Consider the following 26972-nt stretch of genomic DNA (forward strand, 5'->3'; position numbering starts at 1 on the left):
TCAATAACTGCGTCCGGTCGGTACAAAACACAGGCCAGGCCAGGTCAGGTATCGATTGAATATTTTTGTTTTTGATTCACATTGAAATCCAAAGATGTGAATCCATCATTATATTTGGTGTAGATTTTCGATTAGTTGTCAGGTTATTTTTTCTCAACAATTCGCCATCAGTTTTCTTTGTTTTCAAAAGTGCCATGCAATTAGTGTCTTTTGTTCTAGGAATTAAATTTGTCACATAGACTCGTTCTTGTATGTACTGATTGCATTGGCGAGTAAAAACGTTTTACCAACTGTAGGCACTTGTAGAATGTTGCACACACAAAAAAACCAACAAAACAAAGATGACAGACACTCATATGGGAAAGTAGTCACATTTCGTGCAGTTTCAGTATTTATTGATAACACAGGACAAGTTAGACAACTAAAATATACCATTGCAAAATGTTTAGGACAAGAATGTACGAAAATGACTCGCTAAATGAAGTGACAATTGCTCTTTCAAGAACAAAATGTCTTGAGATATTAGTCCATGGGCATTATCCCCAAAGATAAATAATGAGCAGGTGACTCTGTTTCTGTTTGAAATCTGTCACCCTAACTCAGAGGGCAAACCTTAGGTAGGCTGCAAAGATTGGTACAAACATCATGAAAATTAATGCCCTCCATACAACCTAATTTTTTGTTGAGATATCATGTTTACATATGGGCGTTCCAGATGAAAATGTAAAATGGTTATTCAGTGGGTGATATAGCATGTGTAGTAATAGTCATAAGAATTTATTCTGTTTTCTAGGAATGTTCAAAATTAGCATTTATATTCACTTCTTTTGGATGCAATGTAACAAATAGGCTTTGATTTCTATACTTGCCTACTACACACTCTACAGCACATCTAAATGTGCATGCTCTGTGTGAGTGGAAATTAAAATAGGTAAGTAATGGCTGTCAAAAGAGCTAGCGTTTGAGCAGCTCACAGTATTTATAGACATTTTCAACATATTTGAGTACTTACATTGTTGAATTAGCATTTATAACATAGAAAGTGAAATTTCAGAAGGTAAATCAAAATACATTGTATATTGCAAATAAAAACACATGAAGGATTTTTGGACCCGAAAGTGAAAGTGAATGTGAATCCACAAAAAATATTCAGTCTACACCTGACGTGGCTTGGCCTGGCCTGGCCTGGCCTGTACCTGTGTTTTGTACCGACTGAACTGCATCAGTCATTTTATGTTGTCGTGCATGAACAGGTGACATTTACTGTACCAACTAGTTGTACCATAGATACACAGTCATCAAAACACCTTGTTGATGAACCAGTGCGGACTGGTGAGCCGTAAAACCGTTCTGCATTGCATGAGTAATGTTTGATCGGTTGGGTTTTGTGTACTTTATATTTACTCCATTGCATGGTAGCTTCGACTATGGGACTCCGATTTTTGCCTGAGTGCCCGCCATTTTAACGTCGTCAACCACTGCCCCGCCAAGACAATTTCAACAAGTCCTTGTTTATTGTCAATGTCTGGAATGCCTTTCATATTTTTGACTGAAGCAAGGCAAGAGATATTATTGCCAATAGTTTGTTTATCGTTGAGCAAATGAAATTACGAATGACGTCCCAATGTGCCTTGCTAAAACGAGTCAATAGACGAGGTGTGACGAACCTTTGAAGTTTTTCCGGTTGATGAAGAACAAATTAAAGAATAAAGTCAAAATACTTCCACAAACATTACTTGTGAAAACCCTAGCAAAAAATGGCGAGTTTGAACGTTTTGACTCATATTTCCTGCATCGTAGATGTGAGTTGTCATGACGTAGCATGACCAGGGTATAAAACCCATATTTTTGTTCGAACACATTCAACCTAGCTTGTGTTTGGTGTAATCCTTCAATATCCAAATTGTGCTTTAAAACGGACTAAACTAACGAAAATCCACATTTTAAAAGAAAGTGGAGGAATGTCTTCAAAAAATTTGAGATTCAATTTACAGTGAACATAATTTCATGAGAAATATTTGAAACATATTCTTGTCGTTAGCTGTGTTTAAGTGCTATGGAAAAACTGACGCAATGATTTATTCTGTACATTACACTACATATACATTTCTGAAAAGTTTTGAATCAGTTCTTATTTTCTTGCCCTTTGTTTTATTCAAGTGCAAAACGAAAAATTACCCATGGGTACGCCGTTGTCAGATCTGAAGCGTCGAATGATAACCTCTGACACGACGATATTCATGTACGCAGATATACAATGTATCTTGATGTGATTTGTGTTGTGTGTAATGTTCCTACTTTTCAGAAGAGAATTGGAAATGTTAGGACGAAAAGTTCAGAGCAAGACCTCCTTTACAATGATCCTCATCTGTTTACCTTTTATAATGTTCCTCGTCACCATGTCACAGGTAAATAAAAGCTTATCCATAAACTTTACCCATTTGCCTTTGAGTGTTGGGAAACACTAATCAATTGCATAAACTTTCTCTGAACGTCTATAAGTTGGTGGGGTGGGGGTGGGGGTGGTGTGTGTATGTGTGTGTATGTATGTGTGTGTGTTTGTGTGTGTGTGTGTGTGTGTGTGTGTGGGGGGTTATGAGGGTGGGGTGAAGGTACGTAATTCTATAGTCACAGTAACACGACCTTAAAAATAATGGGCCGATCGATCGGTTAAAACTAAGTTAACAAAAACTAAGTTTATGAATATTATGTTGATGATACTATCATGATCGTACTTTAACAGTCTGAATGATTTAGAAATGACAGAGGAAACTTTGAATGATTTGTTTTATTAAAACACCCGAATTTCACCAATAAACGATAATTTTCGCCCAGATACGCTCTCAGGGTTACCATGACAATCAGTGACGTTGTGATTTTTTAATCCTGCCGTAGAGGGCGTCGCATTTGTACGTTTTCGCCAGATTGAAGAAATATAGGGTTATTTATTAATTAATTTATTTATTTACTTATTTATTTATTTATTTATTTATCATTTATTTATTTAACTGATGACCAATGGGAGCTAGTTCGGGGACAGTCGGGTCATTCGAAACATAGAATTTAAGTAAGGCTGCCCTGATATGTAATGCTAGTACTAGGTAAACAATATTTTCAGATAATAGATTTTAGAAAGGTAGGCCAGTCATACATAGGCAGATAATGTGGTGCCTAGCGTTCTTTTAAAATTGTCTGCCGAGAAATCTTTAAAATTGTGACACTTGTCTTTCGCTTGAATAACATTTCCAGTTATGCAGAATATATTAAATAAAGCTATTCTCCTTGTTTACTTTGACATTTTCAATAGTTACTACTGGAACATTTTTTGAAATATTTGTAAATAAATATAATGATTTATTACTCGGTTGTTGTTCACCACGACATTTATTAAATCCGGATCCCCTGTTGGTAACCACATCTGTGTAGCATTAGCGATAGTACGGTGTAATATATTAAATCAAGTATATTTTTTGTGTCCGCATCCAAAAATCAGCCCCCCTCCCATGAATCAAGAAGTCAATTTAACACAATTATGCTACCTATAGATAAAATATACCTCTAATTGACAGATATTCCCTTCCCCAGGCACAATCTACACCTGTTCCTACTTCAGCTTCTACTGGTACATCATGTTCTATTTGGACAGACTGGATGAGTGACGAGAATGGAACAGCTGTCGACCCAGCCGGTCCTGGAGAATTTGAAGTATTTAGCATATTAAGCCAATCATTTGAATTTTGTGATGACCCTACTCAAATCGAGTGTGCACTTGCTAATGACACAAGTGTTGCTTATAACCAAACTGGTCAAAAAGAACTAGTATGTAGTCTGAGTTCAGGATTTTTTTGCTTTTACGATAAGCAAGAAGGAGCTAAGTGCCAGGATTATGCTATTCGTGTTGCCTGCCCATCGACGTGCCCTTCAACAACAACAATCAGTTTAGATCCTGTATCTACAAATTCAGATGGCATCACCACAGTAATCACTACAGATCCTGTAAGTACACCTACCAATCCCCAGGCACAATCTACACCTGTTCCTACTTCAGTTTCTACTGGTACATCATGTTCTATTTGGACAGACTGGATGAGTGACGAGAATGGAACAGCTGTCGACCCAACCGGTTCTGGAGAATTTGAAGTATTTAGCTTATTACACCAATCATTTGAATTTTGTGAAGACCCTACTCAAATCGAGTGTGCACTTGCTAATAATATAAGTGTTGCTTATAACCAAACTGGTCAAAAAGAACTAGTATGTAGTCTAAGTTCAGGATTTCTTTGCTTTCATGATAAGCAAGGAGGAGCTAAGTGCCAGGATTATGCTATTCGTGTTGCCTGCCCATCGACATGCCCTTCAACAACAACAATCAGTTTAGATCCTGTATCTACAAATTCAGATGGCATCGCCACAGTAATCACAACAAATCCTGTAACCACACCTACAAATCCCCAGGCACAATCTACACCTGTTCCTACTTCAGTTTCTACTGGTACATCATGTTCTATTTGGACAGACTGGATGAGTGACGAGAATGGAACAGCTGTCGACCCAGTCGGTTCTGGAGAATTTGAAGTATTTAGCATATTAAGCCAATCATTTGAATTTTGTGAAGACCCTACTCAAATCGAGTGTGCACTTGCTAATGACACAAGTGTTGCTTACAACCAAACTGGTCAAAACCAACTAGTATGTAGTCTGAGTTCAGGATTTCTTTGCTTTCATGATAAGCAAGGAGGAGCTAAGTGCCAGGATTATGCTATTCGTGTTGCCTGCCCATCGACATGCCCTTCAACAACAACAATCAGTTTAGATCCTGTATCTACAAATTCAGATGGCATCGCCACAGTAATCACAACAAATCCTGTAACCACACCTACAAATCCCCAGGCACAATCTACACCTGCTCCTACTTCAGTTTCTACTGGTACATCATGTTCTATTTGGACAGACTGGATGAGTGACGAGAATGGAACAGCTGTCGACCCAGCCGGTTCTGGAGAATTTGAAGTATTTGTCTTATTACGCCAATCATTTGAATTTTGTGAAGACCCTACTCAAATCGAGTGTGCACTTGCTAATAATATAAGTGTTGCTTACAACCAAACTGGTCAAAACCAACTAGTATGTAGTCTAAGTTCAGGATTTCTTTGCTTTCATGATAAGCAAGGAGGAGCTAAGTGCCAGGATTATGCTATTCGTGTTGCCTGCCCATCGACATGCCCTTCAACAACAACAATCAGTTTAGATCCTGTATCTACAAATTCAGATGGCATCGCCACAGTAATCACAACAAATCCTGTAACCACACCTACAAATCCCCAGGCACAATCTACACCTGTTCCTACTTCAGTTTCTACTGGTACATCATGTTCTATTTGGACAGACTGGATGAGTGACGAGAATGGAACAGCTGTCGACCCAGCCGGTCCTGGAGAATTTGAAGTATTTAGCATATTACGCCAATCATTTGAATTTTGTGATGACCCTACTCAAATCGAGTGTGCACTTGCTAATGACACAAGTGTTGCTTATAACCAAACTGGTCAAAAAGAACTAGTATGTAGTCTAAGTTCAGGATTTTTTTGCTTTCACGATAAGCAAGAAGGAGCCAAATGCCAGGATTATGCTATTCGTGTTGCCTGCCCATCGACGTGCCCTTCAACAACAACAATCAGTTTAGATCCTGTATCTACAAATTCAGATGGCATCACCACAGTAATCACCACAAATCCTGTAACTACACCTACCAATCCCCAGGCACAATCTACACCTGCTCCTACTTCAGGTTCTACTGGTACATCATGTTCTATTTGGACAGACTGGATGAGTGACGAGAATGGAACAGCTGTCGACCCAGCCGGTGCTGGAGAATTTGAAGTATTTAGCATATTACGCCAATCATTTGAATTTTGTGATGACCCTACTCAAATCGAGTGTGCACTTGCTAATGATACAAGTGTTGCTTATAACCAAACTGGTCAAAAAGAACTAGTATGTAGTCTAAGTTCAGGATTTCTTTGCTTTCATGATAAGCAAGGAGGAGCTAAGTGCCAGGATTATGCTATTCGTGTTGCCTGCCCATCGACATGCCCTTCAACAACAACAACAATCAGTTTAGATCCTGTATCTACAAATTCAGATGGCATCACCACAGTAATCACTACAGATCCTGTAACTACACCTACCAATCCCCAGGCACAATCTACACCTGCTCCTACTTCAGTTTCTACTGGTACATCATGTTCTATTTGGACAGACTGGATGAGTGACGAGAATGGAACAGCTGTCGACCCAACCGGTCCTGGAGAATTTGAAGTATTTAGCTTATTACGCCAATCATTTGAATTTTGTGAAGACCCTACTCAAATCGAGTGTGCACTTGCTAATAATATAAGTGTTGCTTATAACCAAACTGGTCAAAAAGAACTAGTATGTAGTCTAAGTTCAGGATTTCTTTGCTTTCATGATAAGCAAGGAGGAGCCAAGTGTCAGGATTATGCTATTCGTGTTGCCTGCCCATCGACATGCCCTTCAACAACAACAATCAGTTTAGATCCTGTATCTACAAATTCAGATGGCATCACCACAGTAATCACCACAAATCCTGTAACTACACCTACCAATCCCCAGGCACAATCTACACCTGCTCCTACTTCAGGTTCTACTGGTACATCATGTTCTATTTGGACAGACTGGATGAGTGACGAGAATGGAACAGCTGTCGACCCAGCCGGTGCTGGAGAATTTGAAGTATTTAGCATATTACGCCAATCATTTGAATTTTGTGATGACCCTACTCAAATCGAGTGTGCACTTGCTAATGACACAAGTGTTGCTTATAACCAAACTGGTCAAAAAGAACTAGTATGTAGTCTAAGTTCAGGATTTTTTTGCTTTCACGATAAGCAAGAAGGAGCCAAATGCCAGGATTATGCTATTCGTGTTGCCTGCCCATCGACGTGCCCTTCAACAACAACAATCAGTTTAGATCCTGTATCTACAAATTCAGATGGCATCACCACAGTAATCACCACAAATCCTGTAACTACACCTACCAATCCCCAGGCACAATCTACACCTGCTCCTACTTCAGGTTCTACTGGTACATCATGTTCTATTTGGACAGACTGGATGAGTGACGAGAATGGAACAGCTGTCGACCCAACCGGTCCTGGAGAATTTGAAGTATTTAGCATATTAAGCCAATCATTTGAATTTTGTGATGACCCTACTCAAATCGAGTGTGCACTTGCTAATAATATAAGTGTTGCTTATAACCAAACTGGTCAAAAAGAACTAGTATGTAGTCTAAGTTCAGGATTTTTTTGCTTTCACGATAAGCAAGAAGGAGCTAAGTGCCAGGATTATGCTATTCGTGTTGCCTGCCCATCGACATGCCCTTCAACAACAACAATCAGTTCAGATCCTGTATCTACAAATTCAGATGGCATCGCCACAGTAATCACAACAAATCCTGTAACCACACCTACAAATCCCCAGGCACAATCTACACCTGTTCCTACTTCATTTTCTACTGGTACATCATGTTCTATTTGGACAGACTGGATGAGTCAAAAAGGTAGTACCACCATAGTATTCACTACAGCCAGACAAAATGTACACCTGCTCGTACTTCAGCTTCTACTGGTACATCATGTTTGAATTGGACAGACTGGATCAGTGACGAGAATGGTACAGTCATCGACCCAAGTGGTATATCTGGATATCTAATCCCTAACTGAACTAAACTAAACTAATGGAAAATTTCTTATAACCAAACCAAAATGGTCAAAAAAACTAGTATGTAGTCTAAGTAAAGGATTGCAGTGCTATCACGGTTGGCCAGGAGGAGCCAAGTTCCAGGATTATGCTATTCGTGTTGCCTGTCCATCGACTTGCCCGGTCATCTCAACGATCAGTTCTGATCCTGTATCTACCATTTGGCATCACCACAGTAATCACCACAAATCCTGTAACTACACCTACCTTTCCCCAGACACAAACTGCACCTGCTGCTACTTCAGCTTCTATTACTACAGATACTGTATGCACACCTACCAATCCCAAGGCACAATCTACACCTGCTCCTACTTCAGATTCTACTGGTAAATCATGTTCTATTTGGACAGACTGGATGAGTGATGAGAATAGGGGAACGGTCGACCTAAATGGTATGGGAGACTTTGAAATAATTGTTATTGTTACATTACGCAGCTCTCTTGGATTTTGTGAAGATCTCAAATCGAGCATGCACTTGCTAATGACACAAGTATTTTTTATATAACCAATCTAGTCAACAAGCGCTAGTGTGTAGTCTAAATGCAGGAGTTCAGTGCTCCCACAATAAGCAAGAAGGAGCCAAGTGCCTGGATTATGCTGTTCGTGTTGCCTGTCCATGGACATGCCCTTCAACAACAATTAGTTATGATCCTGTATCTACCAATTGAGATGGCGTCATGACAATAAACACTATAGATCCTGTATCTGCACCTGCCCTTCCCAGATCCATGGCCAAAAGGGAGAGATTTTGCACAAAATACATTCCTTTCATTTTACTCTCGCACGTTTTACATTTTTTACATTCTTATTTAGAATAACACAAACACCTTTATTCAGTATGTGCACTACACCTCCGATTACAATTTGCTTTGTAACTTTTTATCATTTAATAGATCACATGTGGTGATGAGGAAGATACTAATTCTTACAGAGTTCACATGATGAACAGAATGTTTGAATTGTCCTAACCAATCGCCAGATCCTAGAATGTATTTCGTGCTACCATAGAAACAGTATTATATGTATTAAATGTATTCCGTGCAAGCTCCTCAGACTGTTGCCTGATCCTAGAATGTATTGTGTTCAATCCTAGAGTGTAAAAAATGTATTAAATGTATTAAATGTATTTTGTGCACGCTCGCCAGACCTCTGCCCAACCCTAGAATGTAAACAATGTATTTACTGTATTAAATATATTTCCTGTATACTCCCTGGACTGTCACCCGATCCTAGAATGTATTTCGTGCAACCCTAGAATGTAAAAATAGATTAAATGTATTAATGTATTACATGTGTTTCGTGCAAGCCCCTGGACCCTAGAATGTATTTCGTGCAACCCTAGAATGTAACAAATGTATTAAATGTATTTTATGCAAGGTCTCCGGTATGGCTATTCAAATGCTTGTAGGGCTGTTCGAATGCGCGTATTGTGTATTTTAGGTTGGAGTAAACAAACACAGCAAATATACAGTTTATTTCAAGATTGAAGGTGCTCTACAAGGAAAGAAATAATGAACTCTTTGCTTGCCACCAAAGCACGAACGTGTCATTATGATAATTTATTGTCGGAAATATCCATATATGGGTGTTCCTCCTACTTTAATCAGGCTCGGATACATTCGGTAAATATCGGAGAATGCCCTAGTTCTTTCATTTCATGGCCAAGCAATGAGTTTTTGTGATCGCTATTTTTGTATATAAAAGTTTTAGAAACTCGATAATAATTCTATGTGTTCTTTGGCATGTTTGTAATAGAATAATTGCAGTCCCTTGCTAGAGCACCACGTAGGTTTTTGTCATAATTGACCTATTCTACATTATAGAAACAGCTTTGCTTACGGTACTGATGATATGTACCGCTCTCAATTTAAATGTGTTCGCCAAACTATGCGAACAAAAAGTTGTCTACACATAGATCTATTGACATAGCATTTTAAAACATGTTGGAGCAAATTTACCTCTGCGTTTCACGGTAGAGTCTTGGCTCTAAGGATAAGTGCTGTGGGCAAGGACAAAAGGAGTGACAATCAGGCACTGTTTCCAAGCTGATCGATCATGCATTCATTGACACTCCCATTCGGGAAAATAAAATACTGGTGTCAATTTACTTAGAATGAGTTGCAGAAATTGGACATTATACGTAACACTTTGCTGTTGTTGGCCACTGGTGACAGATTTTCTGGGGCATAGGGTAAATTGTATCACTGTCAAACATAGTACTAACTTGGTCGACAGAGTTCCAAAAGCAGGGATGTCTTTGAAATCACAGACAAAGATGAAGTCGACTCGTAATGCAGTCTGCAGAATTCACATATAATCAAGATATTTTGATGAAATTAGCCAGTGATTTGGCGATTATTATTCGTCAAGGTTATGTAGAGCAAACTGAATTTTACAAATAGTACTTGAACTTGAAGAAATATCCACCATAGATAAAAAGTAGGTGTTGACCAGTTCACCTAAAAATACTCTAGGATTTGCTCAAAAGTTTATTCCAAATTGTTATGAAAAATGAAAAAAAATAAAATTGCTTATTCCTTTTCATAGGCCCTAAAGTATTACAGATAATAATCTGTACTTTTCAAATAGCATAACATGTACATTAATATATGTACAGCAATATGTTAACTGAATTCCTAATTAAAAATCACAAGGTTTTGACTTTGGTTAGGTGCGATAGCAGAGCAAACGCTGACAAAATGTGGCTCAAGTAAAGAATGAATGCATAGGATTTGCATGGAATATTCTACATTTTTCTAGCTATGATTAGAACACTGGCAATGAATGACATAAACTCGTGGATTTATTAAAATCTAATAAAATTGTTATTATACAAAGGTTAGCTGCTTATGTATTTATAAGTGCACCGTTAAATATCTGAAACAATAGTTTGAATAACGCACATGTTTGTTTTTACCTGTCGTATGTTTAATTTCATGTATATTGTATCATGGGATGACTAGAATTACGTAAAATAAAGACCAGTATATAATACATGTAAGACATATCAAATATTGTGAGCAAGTATGTTTGTCCCTCGGGACAGTGATAAAACAATCAATTTCAAGTCATTGCAATATTGCTGGGCAATAAACCAAAGGAATAAACGCCCCCAAAATTGACCGCTTTAATGAATAGATATTTTTTTAAATTTCTGTCCCAATTTCCAATGAAACAAAAGAAAAATGTTTCAACTCAAGAGACACTATCGAAAAAAGTTGCCAGTTTTTTATTAACTGCTTGCAAGATGTTCACCCAGCTAACAGTTCAAAGAAATCTTGATGACACTGGCAAAGATGAGGAAAATATGTATATAGAATAGAGAAAACAGCATGAATCATGTGTTGTATGTGAGCATGAAAAATAAAGTTATCCCTTCTAGTACACAGTCCAATCAAGTGCCCAAGATTCTGATACTGGATTATTTGATGAGGTCAAAAGTTTTGTCTCCATTCAAGATTTTATAACAAGGTATAACAAATGCGTAGTGGATAAATACTAGCAAAACCCCACATCAAAAAATCTGTAGTAGTAAGTGGTGAGATAATAATTCAATGTAAGATAAAAACCTAAATTCTTTTACTTTTTTGGGGGGTGGAGGATGGGGTTGACTCATATTAGTCCTCATCCTACACAAACGATTTTACTATTAATGGACCTGTTTTGTATCTCTATATACAATATTTCTAACAAATCTCAAATTGAGAAATGGAAGAATTTTCGCTGAAGTAAATGCACTATTTAGAAAATAATGTAAATTGTTAACTTTTCCTCACTACATACTGACTTTGTATGAAATGGTGATATCGTAACATGCATACATACATACATACATACATACATACATACATACATACATACATACATACATACATACACACACATACATACATACATACACATACATACATACATACATACATACATACACAAACATACACACACACATACATACATACATACATACATACATACATATACATACATACATACATACATACATGCATACATACATACATACATACATACATACATACATACATACATACATACATAAGGACAGCTAAGCCATTTTGTCATTAAATCTTTACTTTGTAAAGTTGTACACATATTACATCATGGTACAAGTATTAGTACAATTTAAGTTTATTGCTCACATATGTGAACTTGTCGTTATAACAGTAGTACCAAGGATGCTACTAATAAATAACCTAATAAATTATTAAGTAAGAACACCATTAGTTTTGACTTCTTCATGTAAACAGTTATGTAATCAATAATTGTTATTTGATAGATTCTAAAAATTCCCCTCACCATCCCTTCATATTTATCTTGAATATTAAACACTGAGTTTTAGATGTAAACATTACAATTTACGGCGATAGAATGAGAGGTGCCTTTAATCAAATGAAAAGCCAAGTTAGGCTTATTTCTACCTTTATTACACTTGTATTGCTTCTTACTATCAATTTACACTTAGCTGTTTCGGCTGATAAAATAGGTGGGCAAGCTTCTGAACTTTGAAATTTTATGAAGAAGATCTACTGAATACGACGTGGGTTCAGCTCTTTTGAAAATTTCCTGTATGGCTTTATGGGAAGCTCTCTAGCGATGACATCACATTCACCATTATCTCTTTGTCTTTGTCTTACTCTTAACATTTGTTTTCTGTATTTGCCGAGACAAGAGTTTAGGGTAAAAATGATGTCAACACAAGCAGTTTTCCCATAAATCCTTGAAGGAAAAATGGTAAAGTGCAGTCGACATGCTTTATAATATTTCAAGTTTAGTAATTTTCCTAGGCACTATTTTATTACTCAAAATCACAACTAGGTTTACAATCAATACGGTGTATTAATAGAAATAAGTATGTCTGGACTTTTTCCTTTAGAGCACAAAGATTGTCAGGTGCGCATGTGCGAGTCCCGAATTCAACCAGGTGGAATTCGGATTTTGAGTCGAGCTAACTCAAAATAGTTCATCACCCGACATGGCGACACTGTAGATTTTCACATCATCAATCAAGCCTTGAAAGTAATGTGCATTGATAAGATCTCCACTTCCTGTTACTCCAATGGTCACCGGACTACTTTTGATCGGCAAGTCTCCTTGTCCGTTGACGAACGTCAGCTTGTTTGTCGCACTCCCGTAGTATAAATATGAGTTATCTCCGTCAAAAACGAGAGCTACCTGCTGCCAGCCGTTATTATCGATCATGGATTCGTGGAGTTTGTTATGGAAACCGCTTTCGACGACCCCTCCAGCCAGATAAGTTCCACTCTCAGTTTTTTCCAGAGCCAGTTCAAAGGTTCCCGGCGAATGGAAACCATTTGTGATCAAGCCTTTAATTGTTTCTGGATATTTTGAAGGTTCCTCTCCTGAAACTTGGCAAGTATTGCATTTGTATAAAAACGAAACGGAAAATTCCGATCCCCACATATAGTTACTGAATTGTTCAATATTGATCTGACCCTTGCCGTAGAATACAGCGGTACCGTCAACGACAACTACATCGCCGTACGGAATTCCATGCCAACCGTAACAGGACGTATCCTCAAAACCCTTCTCAAACTCTAGATGCACCAACAAATTTTCGTCTCCGGGGTCACATTTGTTTACATCGCGTTCATACAATGTTAACGCCTGGTAGTCGTCGACAGCGATATCTAAAATGTACACTTCGTCAATAAGACCGTAAAAGTACTGCTTTAATATCGGCGGCCCTGCCTGTCCGATTCTGACCCTCGCATAACCTGGTACAATGTAGCCAGAACAACAGTCTTGCCAGCCATCTTGCTTGGCTCCATCGAGATAGAGCCGAAATTCGGACCCGTCGTAGCTGGCTACGACGTGGTGCCAACGATTTGCGGTCGCCAAAATATTGACGTAATTCCAAGGTTCAGATTTGGTTTCAGTGATCAAACCAGCACTCAGACTTTGGCCATTCTTTTCGTCACCCATCATAATGGTGACCCCGTCAACTTGATCGTAGCCACCCATTGACATAATGCCCTGATAGCTATCCCACTGTCCAGTTCGCTTGAACCACAGACTAACGGAAAAATCACTGAAGTTGTTAAAATTGTTCGACACATCCACTCTACCTTTTCCAGAAAATGACGCAGCTGTACGATAAACGCCCATTTTCTCGGCAAATGTCACGGAACCTTCTTGGACACCGTTTAATCCGTAACCGTTAACTCCATTATCTTTAAAATCGTTCTCAAATGGGAAATATGCCAAAATGTGGTCAGCGAATTCATCTGCAAGGAAAGTAAATTCACATTAGTGTATTCTCTCTTTTTCTCTGTCTGTCTGTCTGTCTGTCTGTCTGTCTGTCTGTCTGTCTGTCTGTCTGTCTGTCTGTCTGTCTGTCTGTCTGTCTGTCTGTCTGTCTGTGTTTATGTATGTATGTATGTATGTATGTATGTATGTATGTATGTATGTATGTATGTCTGTCTGTCTGTCTGTCTGTCTGTGTTTATGTATGTCTGTCTGTCTGTCTGTCTGTCTGTCTGTCTGTCTGTCTGTCTGTCTGTCTGTCTGTCTGTCTGCCTGTCTGTCTGTCTGTGCGCGTGCGTGCGTGCGTACATTAGATGGAACATGGAAGTATGTGGGAGTTATTTCCATGGATGAATGGGTGAATTTTTCCCCCGAAATCCCCCCCATACTACTCTTACATATCAGCTCTATTTGATTGTTTTTGTTTTCTTTCTACGATTATTAATTTCAATAACCAAAACAACATAAAAAAAATATGTAATGCAAAAGTAGGTATGAAAGCAGCCAATCGTCAACCTTGTACTAGTAACAGTTTGGAAACTGGCGTGATTTCAATTACGTTTAATATGATTGGATGACAACATATGACGTATTGTGATGACACAAGCACATGACGATGGCCACCACTATATTACGTATTGTAATTATCAATTAAGTATGACTGCGGAAATCGGGCTATAGACAAAACTACTAGTAATATAGATTAAAAGCAGTGTTATATTGCGTGTGGTGCCTTGTTTATGTTGATATAATAACCCTGTAAATTCTAAATGGGGGTTCAATGTCTGGCCCTTGTGGAAAACTTTCAATCAGAGACGCCACCTTACTGTGAGTGCAATTAGAGGAAGGGCCACCTTTAGCTTATATCAACATGTTGTAACGACAATTTAAGTTTGTGTCTATAGTAGTTTGTCGGTAGCTTGATTCCCTTAGTAGTATCAAAATTACAAAAAACAATTCTCAAGCTATCTTACTTCCTGGTATGTAGTAAGAGTTTTTGTGTTTGCTATCGCTACTCACCAACACATGTAGGAATAGTACCACTCCAGCTTCCACTATTACATTTCACCTTGTACTCTTCTGACGGTATAAAGCCTGGCTTGCAGTAAATCGACACTTCACTATCGGCATGTGTAGCATCACTGCTCAAAATAACATTGTCGAGGTTAAGAGCTGGACAGCCAACTGAAATGAACAATAAGACATGACGTGTAACCGTCCAGGAGTTGGTCTGATACACAGTGTGTAATTCTTCTAGCTTGGGGGTGGGGGTGGAACCATTTTTATTCTCATCCTACAATTTTACTTTTACATGTAATGCAATCTTTTTTGTACTCCTAAATACATATATTTCTAAAAACAATTGTCAAAGCAAGAAATTGGAAGAAATCTCGCTTCAGTAAATGCATGGCATTAAAATAAATTGAAGTGTCAATAAAAGAGCTATGTTGTCCCCCACAACATATTTGTTTTCCATTGCTAGCACTGAATACTACTACATATTTTTTTTTTACATATTGACCCATTAAATTAGGGATTGATTTTTGGAACGTTTTGCCATATTTTGAGAACCACAAGACCAATGACGTACGAGTTTGTTGAATAAAGGAAGATCAGTCCATCTATAGAGAATGTACATTTCATTGGGAGCCTAAAACTTGAGGAGATACAGTCAATTTCAAAATACCGTGCAGCCTTTCTGCTTGATACAGTCACGCAGAAACCAACAAGAAACTGCATAAACTTATGCCACAATTCAGTAGCAAGAAGATAATATTTTTTGCTACATTTAGTATGAAATAAAGCATTTACATATATTGCAACTCTGTGCAGACTTTCGGGCGCCAATGTTTTCCTTAGTATTAACACTCGATAAAGGGCGCGTAAAATGTCCTTTGCGGTGTTCATTTGATGTCTGTATGGTGGTATGTGTAGTTCATTTCACTTACACAAAATGTAGCAAGGTGCAACTGTACTCGTTCAATCTTACTATCTGAAAGTGTAGCATGTCCAATTTCTTGTTAGTTTCTGCGTGGCTGTATCGAACAGAAAAGCAGCAAGGTATTTTAAGATTTACTGTAGATTAGAGTAATGACGTAGAAGAGCGTAGTTGTGAAGTTGAACAACCTGGGGATAAATTCCATGATTTTTGTTCGACCGAGTTCAACTTGGCTTGCTTATAGAAGTTCACCTACCAACACATACGGCCACATAATCCCATGCGCCGTTATTACATGTTCCTTTATCTGGCCCAACCACTGAATATCCATCAATACATCCATACGTAATTTGTGTGCCCGACGGTACAGCGTCTCCGTCCTCGGGAAATCCGGACTCGATGGTCTGCAAATCTCCAAGGGTTGGCTGACCACAATCGACTGTAATTTTCAGAAACGGAATAAAATATACAAAGTAATCAAAAAGTGATGTGTTCATTCTTTTTTTATCTTATAAAAAACGAAATCACGTGGTGTAAAACACGAGCAGTAACCTTACCTTCAGTAAAATTCAAGGTTATGATACAAAAATTACAAATAAAATAAAGAGAAAATAAACAAGCGAGCGTCGCTGGTCGATACAAGTTTTGTAACTTGAACATGGCAACATACTGTATCAGACCACTGACCCCACACATAGTCGTGAGAAAAAGTATTGTATATGCACCAGAACTCAGAAATCATCTTCCAGCGGATCTTAGGTTGATAGAGAAATTCGAAATATTCAAGGAAAATCATAAAACGTTCACATTTCGTCAATATTATTGTTGCAAGTGTTTGGGTCCCATTTTTTACGAGGTACGAATGTGTCCTGTATTTTTTCCCGTTTTTAATCAAACTGTTGTGATTTTATGATGTGATGCGCTTGGCAGATTTTTTAAATATATTTTTTCTCTGAATCATATTTTTAAATTTTGCAATTTGTCTTTAAACAATACATTATTCATGATCATGAAATCCCATGCGTAGTACTGCGAAGGATACCTACCATCATAAAACAATTGAACAACTTTTTTGCGAGCATAAGGAAATCATACCCACACTTGTGAATAATTTGAATTGATAAATATATGTACTTGAGTTCAAAAAGTACACGTATTACCATGGAAACCAATTCTCCAGGAGACTATAATAATATACAATAAAATATATTTGGCATATGCTAATTACCTTGACACACAGCTGCGTATGTACCAAAGCTTCCATCGGTACAGGCTATTTCGTCGGCGCCAAATAACGTGTACCCTACGTCACACTGCAAAGATACTTTACCCCCCGTTCCACTAACAGGGAAAAGACCTAAGATGGATCCATTTGGTAAATCGGCTACATTTGATTCCCAGCAGTCCGCTGTAAAAAAAGGAGGATTTAATTCGAAACTGACCAAACTGAAGAACGTCAGTTATTTTGTATGTATGTACACTGTATGTATGTATGTATGTATGTATGTATGTATGTATGTATGTATGTATGTATGTATGTATTTAGTTTAACAGGTTCTAAGATTATATAAGAAGATAACAATATTAAAGATTTATATTTCCACATATAACGCTATTCCAGGGTGAATCTAGTAGTTGATCCCTTACCTTTACATACTGGCTGAGCAGCTGACCAGGTCCCTGAGTCACAGAATACCGTCTGTGGTCCTGATATAGTGTAGTTATCATGACAGGTATATTGTACCATTGACCAATCACCAAAGGGGTGTGAACCAGTCGGTGACTGCACCGTATCTGTTCTGTCTCCGTTGTCGATCTGTCCTGGATCAGCACAGTCTGAAACACAATACCAAAATTGTGTGAGTTAAGATAGAAAAATCGGTACATTGTACATATTATAGGAACTATTAGCAATTACAGTTTGTACGTTGCTGTTAAAAATATTCACCATGGGAACATGTTTTGCATACTATCTAAAGAGACCAGCTACAAATTTGTTGAAAAAAAACCCCAGCATACATGAAGAATGAAAGGGAAAGTGAGAGAAAATTATATCTGATTTCTTAACTTTTTGTTGTATACCCGTTTCATTTCACCCGCCTGAGGGCGCAGATCACATTTTGGCGTCATGCCTTCACAGCACAGTGACAATACATTGGAAGGAAACAACAAACTTGTAAAAATTGTGTATTTCATACTTGCTCGATTCATGCTGATGTATTTGTTGATGGAAATGCAAATACAACACCTAATATTTCTTGACAATTCCTTTTTCAATCTGATACATTACTCACGATTGCAATTGGTGAGATTAATGTATTTTTCCGTCAGTAAGCTATATAGTTCTCAGAATCTCAATAAGTGTCTAATTTTACCAAAATTGACTGTTCTCCGCCAAACATCTGACAATGTGTACAATTTGAGGCACAAGCAGATAGGCAAGTGTGAAGAAATTACATGACAAGGTCAAACCGATACGTCGTATAATTGAGGTCAAATTGCCAGTCAGATATATCAACCTCACCCCTCCTGCCACGTTATCTGTCTCCGTATATTAATACAACGGACCTTCCGAAGCACGAGTACGTCAAACGATGTGTCTGATTTGAAACGATTTCTTGAAGACACCCATCATTCGACCCGTGACGTGGGCCGTTGGTGTCTACAATGAAAGAAATCACAGGGTCATCTCACCACCAGTCAACTGTATACTATACCTAATATTTTGAAATTAGGTAAGCTGGATGTTAAAGCTATACCAACACAGTTGAAGTTCTGATTTCTGTTAACGTTTTTTATATTCACTCACACTTCTTGGTTACAGCCACAGACAGTGGGACCCCCTCCACTACGGTCACACCTAAGGTTGATACGACTCACCTGACAAAACACCCGGAAACACTGCGAACTGCCCACAAAAGAAAACCACCAAAAGAGACGTCCAACGCATTTCAGTAGATTTTGCAAAACGCTATAACTCTCGCTGGGTATTCTTTGTAATCGTTGATGGTAGACCCGTTTGGAGCACGGTGTGTTGTTCCTTTAGGACCAAGGACGAAATAAAGATTCACCTACGCCCAAAATTCCTGAAACGTCAAAGGCAGTACACTATATACGCAGTAGGTATACTCTTAAGTATTTGCGTACGCTTGCCTTTGTTATACAAATAACTTGTTATGCTGCAGTGAGTTTCTATAAGTCAGAGGTGTGTTTGCTCAGATACTGAACAGTGACTTTAAAGGTTTGCGCAAGTCGTAACCACATTCATAACTTTAACCGTTTCATTGACTTTGTGTGTTTGATATGTCTCTTGCATGGGCGTAGGCTTACATTAAAAGTCAAGAAGCCGACTGTCCATGTAGAGGTTGATCATGTGACCACTTCATCAATTTTCAACGCTCCACTACAAAAAAAGATACCATGGTATCATTAAAGAACCACTGACCACATTTGCTCAAATTAGTAGGTATTTTAGAACGTTATAAATCTCACAATTGTAAAGCCAGGAGCTGAGGTCGGTAGAGTAAAATTACATTTACACATTCAACTGTCAATATCACGTGCACGTGATGAACGTATAAATACAAAATACACACACACACATACATACATACATACATACATACATACATACATGCATACATACATGCATACATACATACATACATACATACATACATACATACATACATACAAACATACAGATAGACAGACAGGCATATATACATACATACATACATACATACATACATACAGAAAGACATACATACAGAAAGACATACATACATACATAGACAGAAAGACATAGTGGTACATATGTACCAGGGACGCATGCGCGCGCAAACAGACATACAGACAGACACACACACACACATAGACACACACATACACAAGCCAACAAAAACAAGCACATTTCATGGCCTTAAAAACGACAGGTTTTAACACTGTGTCGATGGTGGCGCTCGACCGTAGACGTCATGCGCTAAGACACAGTACATGCTATATAATTGTTGTTTATTATAAGCCTTCACTGCATAAATGTGTATGAATTCAACCAGATCTTTAAGTTATTGTCCATTCACCCCTCCTAACAAAAGCGTGTCTCTCATTCTCCACTGTTACCCTTCTAATGAAGTGGCCTTGCAAGCTAAGGTTTCTGGTCAAGCCCCATCACCATATTCATCAAGACATCAACAATCATGGTGATGGCGACGACACTCGTTTACGAACAGAGCATTTCTTCATGACGTAGGTTATTCAAGTAGGGAGCATGCGCATGAGAACATGTCACCACTGTATAGAGAAGCTGGGGAAGAGCTTTTTACCAGGAGTCCAATAACAAGAAGATAAAGAGTAGGAAAAGGAGATGCAGAGAAACATGAAGATGATGATTTTTGTTTTTATTTATAAATCGACTGACCTACCCATACTTGCTACGAAAAAAAAGTAATGAGAAACATAAACACAGGGTCACCCTAACACAAAGTGCTTAATTTTTGAATGTTACATCATTAAAGAGACACACAACCAAATATATATAGAACATCACAGTATGGTCGTCAAAAGTATGTCTTAAAATACATTATAACTAATTACTGACTCTCTTAATAAGGCCTAATAAAAAAATTGTGTGGTTCCGATTATGCTCAATTTTGGACTAGGTGGGGTAGGTAGATTTTTTAATTTTTATTTGTTTTCATATTTTTTTTCATATGTGAGTGTCATGTTCAGGTAGTTATGTTTTCCGTTGTTTTCCATGTGGTCTCTGTGTTATTGGTTTCTTCCCATCAGATGTACAACCATAACAGATTGGACGAACAGTTTTATAGTGTCTTTTTAAGTTGATGTCGGTTTCCACATCCACTATTTCTTGCAAGACAATTTTCACGATTTTGATATTTTTTTCTTGAATAGGTAACAGAAAAGTTAGGATCGGTGTGAAAGAGTAGGTGGGACCGGGTAAACAGAACTAAAACAATTTTTTAGGCCTAATAGTGTAGATAAGAGCCATATCACAGAGTGATGAAGTAAAGTTGATTAAGATCGTGATCACTACATCACAAATAAATAGCATTGATTTGCCTACTCTCGAAAACCTTTACCACGTATAAATTGTTTATGTCTCTCATTGCAGTGAGAGTTATAGAAGGCATTCCGTAAACTCCGTGATTGATAATTTTAGTATGCCCTCTTGTAGGCACTGTTATCACAGTTTTTGCAGCAGATTCTTCCCGTGCCATTTAGTCACTTTCGTGAAATCTGTATTATGTTTGACGTCTATCTAAATAGTTTTACAATAGAAGTAATCTGCGCAGGAACAAAATCAGAATGGATACATTTGTTGCTTTTGTCTGTCTTTTACAGAGGGTGATTTATATACATTGTAATACAATTTTTGCTTGTGTCTGTCTCTTACAGAGGGAGATTGATATATTTTGCAATACAAAAGTGATGCATTTCATGTCTCTTGCAGAGGGTGACTTACTAAACAAAGACTATATAAATACAGCGCGCCCCTGTCATAATTTTGACAGACAAAACAACACATATATCATATGATTATACACTACTTGAGGACCATACTAGGCAGACAATACACCAATTGTGTTACAATGTATATAAATCACCCACTGTAAGAGACAGACACATGTAACAACTGTTACAGTATTACAATGTATATAAATCACCCTTGCACGAGACAGTCACAATAAACAATTGTATCCATTCTGATTTTTGCTCCTGCACAGCTTCTTTCTTCTGGTGTTACAGTAATGTCATGTTTGTCTTGTTAGGGACAATCGCACGATGTCACGCAAGCTCAATAAACGAACTTCGTACTTTTTAAAGGGGGTTCTGGCGTCAATGTGATTGCTAAAGTTCGTTTTCGGACTTTTAACCAAATTTCGAAAACTTTCACGCCTTCAGCAATGACATGTTCTGTATTAATTATTGAGATGTTGATAAGCTGATTAAATTTACTGCTAATGTGACAGGCCGGGTTTCATTAGTATTTTAATGTGTTTACTATATATGTTGGTGATTGTTTTTGCATTTGTGCATTCAGAGAGTCATTACTTCACTATGGTTTACACCATTTACAAACGTGTCGATGTCCCACTTGTGAACTTTCGTTTATGGGGAGGGGGAAGGTGGTTTTGACCTTTATTAAGTTCAATTTTGATTACTGAGCTTAAGATACATTGTGGGATCGTCCCTAACGTAAACGATGTTGCTTATAAGCCCAATCCTAATGTATATAATAGATAATGACGATAAATAATATATCAAGTAGGAATTATAACATAAATATAAATACTTAATGATATGACTAAATTTCATGATACCATAATGGTGATGCTAAATCTAAAAAAACTGTAATTTACAGAGCAAACACATAAGATTATATTACCATAAAATATTTTGCGATGAAAAAATAACCCAGAAGCAAATATTCACATAAACAAACAAACAAACAAACAAACAAACAAACAAACAAACAAACAGATACACACACATACACATAATTCTATATGCTAATAGCATTTGATTGATTCTGTCTATATTTTGTCATTAAAGTAGAGATGAGATTGCCGTAGTCCAGCACGTCATTAGCGTACAAAGCCTTTGCCGTACTTTTCAGTTCTTTGGAGCCCGAACAGTCACTCAGGTATGCTCGTAGACATAAATCCTGCAAAGCAAAAAGAAAATGACAAAATAATGCAATGAAACATCAGTAAATCAGTTTCTTCTCTTGCTGAAACTCAGAGACGCAGACTGACATATTATTACATGACGACACTGTATCGGTTTACATGACTTTGTCATGATAGCAATAATCTGCAAATATACAGAGAGAGAGAGAGAGAGAGAGAGAGAGAGAGAGAGAGAGAGAGAGAGAGAGAGAGAGAGAGAGAGAGAGAGAGAGAGAGAGAGAGAGAGAGAGAGAGAGAGAGAGAGAGAGAGAGAGACACACACACACACAGACAGACAGACACAAGGAGAAACAGGGACAGAGAGCATCATTCACAAAAAGGGCAACACATTGCAATGTCCATATATTGCAATTGTACGCAGTAAGAACAATAAATGAAAGAAAAGCATAAATGCGGGTGAAACACAGCGAGACAGAAAACGAGACAGGGACATAGAGAGAGAGACAGGCTGACATAGATAGATAGCTACATGTACATACATACATACATACATACATACATACATACAGACAGACAGACAAACATATATACAGACAGACAGACAGACAGACAGACAGACAGACAGACAGACAGACAACATACAAGCAGAAAGATGGAAAGAGAAAGTTATTCAGAGCGAAAGACATCGAGTAGAAGAAAGAGACAGACATACCTTGCAAGACTGACCTACGATCACATGATCTCCATCCACATGTTTGTGTATTATTTTATTTTTATGTAGAAATGAAAGGGCTTGAGCGAGGTCACAAGCTATCCTGTACACATCTTCCACCCTGAGCGATGAACCTTCTATCATGTGTAAATACGCACTCAGAGGAACACACGTCATGGTTTTAGTCGGGATCACATGGCTGTTGGGCAGTATTGAACTCACTAGAGGTGCTATGCCTATAGAGACGGAGAGAAAGATGATACAGTTGTACCCAATCAAACGATCGGCCACATAGGGCGTGAGCATTCTCGTTTTTCGTCTTAATTCTTCTCTTCATTCATTCATTCATTCATTCATTCATTCATTCATTCATTCATTAAAAATACGCCATCCAACCAACCAACCGACCGACCGACCAACCAACCAACCAACCAATAAGTTATAAGTTATGCAAATAATCTTCCTCGGTTGTCCTTCCAATGACGGTTCCAAGAATACGTAATTACTATTTTAAATAAGGCACTTCTGTAATCATAAGTCAGACAAAAGTACGAAATGTGAATAAATTTACCTTCGTTCGTATTTGGTGAATCATGCTTAATCACCGTATTTCTAGTTCCTGTTTCTGATAAACAAGTGCTATTATTCTGATTATCTCGTTTATTCTTCCGTCGTAGTTTGATCGAGGAAATGGTATACAGTATCGGATTCACAGCCGAGTTTAGTGGCAGAATGAAGACAGCAGTCCAGGCATACACCTGTCCAGGGATAGTAACAGTTCCAGTCAATGCCAGAAACCCCATTATAATGATAGGCATCCAACAACAGAAATCTGTCAACACGATAAGGGTCATTCGTCTAGCGATGGTCATATCTGGAGAAAAAACATAGCGGGATTATTCAAAATTAATTAGCATACGTATACGTCACAGAGTATAATAGAACGTTTGACCTCAGCTAAATGACCCCAGCCGCCATTTTTAACCGTCGTAATTTGCATAACAGAGTAGTCAGAATAATAAAGTGACTTCCGGGATGTTCAGCCACAGTCCCTCTATCACGTATAAGTATAATTGATAAAGAAAGTTCGAGGTTCTATCCTTCATCAAAATGTCAACGTGGTAGTCATGGACATAGCTCTAAAACCCAAAGTACATGCTGTTAATGAACTTTTGATATAAATATGGTCAGATCACTCCAAACTACTGACAATCAGTGCACGATGGTCATTGGCTTTATTCCATATTACCTCCTCACAACAGGGTTGGATGAAGGTTATGTCTTCATGCATGTTTTCACACAAACTCTGCGCAGAAAATCCCCAAAATGGCCGAATACACGTAAGTATAGAAGGGCTTACTTTACAAGATTTCAAAGTTGAACAAGTTACCGAGATGGTATATTATCATCAAAAGTTATAATGATTTAAGTTGATAGCAGTGTTGTAAAGGATGAGGATATATTATAACACATACCTTGGTTTGTTTCTTGTCCCGAATCAGAGATTGTCTTTTTAATAACCATGTACATGACCAAGTACCCAACAAATATGGTAAGAAAGGAGACGAAATTGAGGACCAAGAAAATAGCCACGGAATATTCCCATCCTGGTGTTGGATCATTGGTGAGATGTAATGACAAACAAACACCGGATCTGGCGTAGAACTCATCACCAAAGTAATCGATGCCAAATAATGGTAGAGCACTTAAAATCATGACAGTAAGCCAACCTATTGCCATGGCAATTATGGCTGACTTGTAGCTGGGACGAACACACCGAAATGGGAAAACTATGCAGATGAAACGATCCATCGTCATCATTGTTAGTGTGAATACAGAAACCTCACTGCCAAGAGTCGCAAGAAAGCCTGCAAATTTGCAAAGCCCGCTGTGCCGCCACTGTTCATCGTATAGTATATACACCCCTCTGTAGTGCATGTCAACACTGGCAATTATTAGGAGATAAACTCCCATGCAGAAGTCTGAGAGACTGAGATTCCATATCAAGAAAGCGTGCACTCGTTTGATGTCCTTGCTGCGGAGGCGCCAAATCACGACGAATAAGTTACCTACAAATGCCAGGCCACCCAGAATCCATATCGATATGCGAAGAATTCCATTGGCCATTAGGTCGTCACATGACGAGAACTCATTCGGTAAAGGCATGCAAATTTCTAAGGATTGGTATCTCTCGGCCATGCAACAATAGCGGTATTTGTCTGTGTATCTGTTTAAATGAGAAAAAAAGATTTAATACCAGAGTCAAATCTTGGTCGTGGTCACAGTGACAACGTTTTACTACTGGACGGTATTTTTCATATAGCATGGACGTTAAAAAAATGAAGGGTAATATAGTATAGGGTATTAATTAAATAGCTCTTTGCCATTTATTGATTCAGCAAACACATTGAGTATTTACTTCATCATTTCTGTTTATCATATTCCAAGAACTACAGTTGGTAGTTTACAAATTTTCTAAAACAAAAACTAAGTTATTAAGAGCAATGTTTCCAACACTTTTGAGTCAGTGAGAAGATTTATACACATGCATTTTTAATTTATCAACTTACAGTTGTTGTAACTCGATCAAGTCAGAGAAAATCGTATCACTCTGAACCTCAAAATTGTTCCTGTAGATATACCTGAAACACGATAATACAGTCAGCCTATTAGTATAGTTGGCTTCAGAAAGAGAAACGTCATTATACAGAGGATTTCAAAATACCGTTCTGCAGCTCTGTTTTGATGCAATCAAACAGACACCAATGAGAAACTACACGTTACACTTTGATAATTCTTTTTGCTATATTTTGTCTAAATGAAATACAAATGTAAAAGCATTTAGTCAAACATACTGCCACAAGACACAGACACGCGGGCGCCAATATTTTGACGTCTGCATTTGATATCAGCATAGTGGCAAGTCAGTACAGTCTATTTCATTGGATTGGACAAAATGTTACAAGACACTGTATTCATTCAGTCTTGCTATCTTAAAGTGTAATAACGTGTGGTTTCGTAGCAGTTTCTGTTTCATTGTATCAAACACAGAGCCACTGAACGGTATATTGAAATCCGTTGTATTTGCTTCATTCATGTGCTAGAACTTCAATGGTAGGAAGGCAAAATAAATACAGTTAAGCGGTTTCAGAAATAGACAAATCGTTATTATATATTTGTTTCATTCATGTGTTAGAACTTGTATCACAAGAAACAAAAATAAGTGAAACTGGCTTCAGAAACAGACCTGTATTTATATTCGAGGAACGTATTCGTTATGACGTGTGAGACAAGAAGCAAAAATAAATACTCACAGAATCTGTAATTTGTCCAGGTTTTCAAAAGCCCCCTCTTGGATTGAGACAATATTGTTGTTCGACAAATTTCTAGAGGAGAAATATAGAAATAGGAAACGTAAGTGTTCTAGTATTAAAGTGCAAGTAGATAAAAATTGCAATCACTTATGCACATCGAAACTAGATGGATGAGCAAAATGAGCTATATCACTGTGCGACATCACATTTCAATAAAACCGAAAATTGCCTACAAAATGTGTAACCAGATACCTCGATACAGCGCCATCCAGCGCTACTGTCACCTTTTT

General features: G+C 37.8%; 1 protein-coding gene across 1 annotated transcript; it reads right to left on the reverse strand.

Annotated features, from left to right (window-relative positions):
* Positions 1-11862: 11862 nt before the first annotated feature.
* LOC144451396 (uncharacterized) lies at positions 11863-19133 on the reverse strand. Its single transcript, XM_078142226.1, has 6 exons — positions 18884-19133; positions 17651-17839; positions 17232-17411; positions 16260-16442; positions 15085-15249; positions 11863-14045 (listed from the first exon to the last, which is right to left on the reverse strand). The coding sequence occupies exons 1-6, from the start codon at positions 18951-18953 to the stop codon at positions 12751-12753; spliced, it is 2082 nt and encodes a 693-aa protein (XP_077998352.1). The 5' UTR covers positions 18954-19133; the 3' UTR covers positions 11863-12750.
* Between the last annotated feature and the right edge of the window lie 7839 nt (positions 19134-26972).

The sequence above is a fragment of the Glandiceps talaboti genome, chromosome 21 (genome assembly GCF_964340395.1).
Source record: "Glandiceps talaboti chromosome 21, keGlaTala1.1, whole genome shotgun sequence".
NCBI classification, from domain to species: domain Eukaryota; kingdom Metazoa; phylum Hemichordata; class Enteropneusta; family Spengelidae; genus Glandiceps; species Glandiceps talaboti.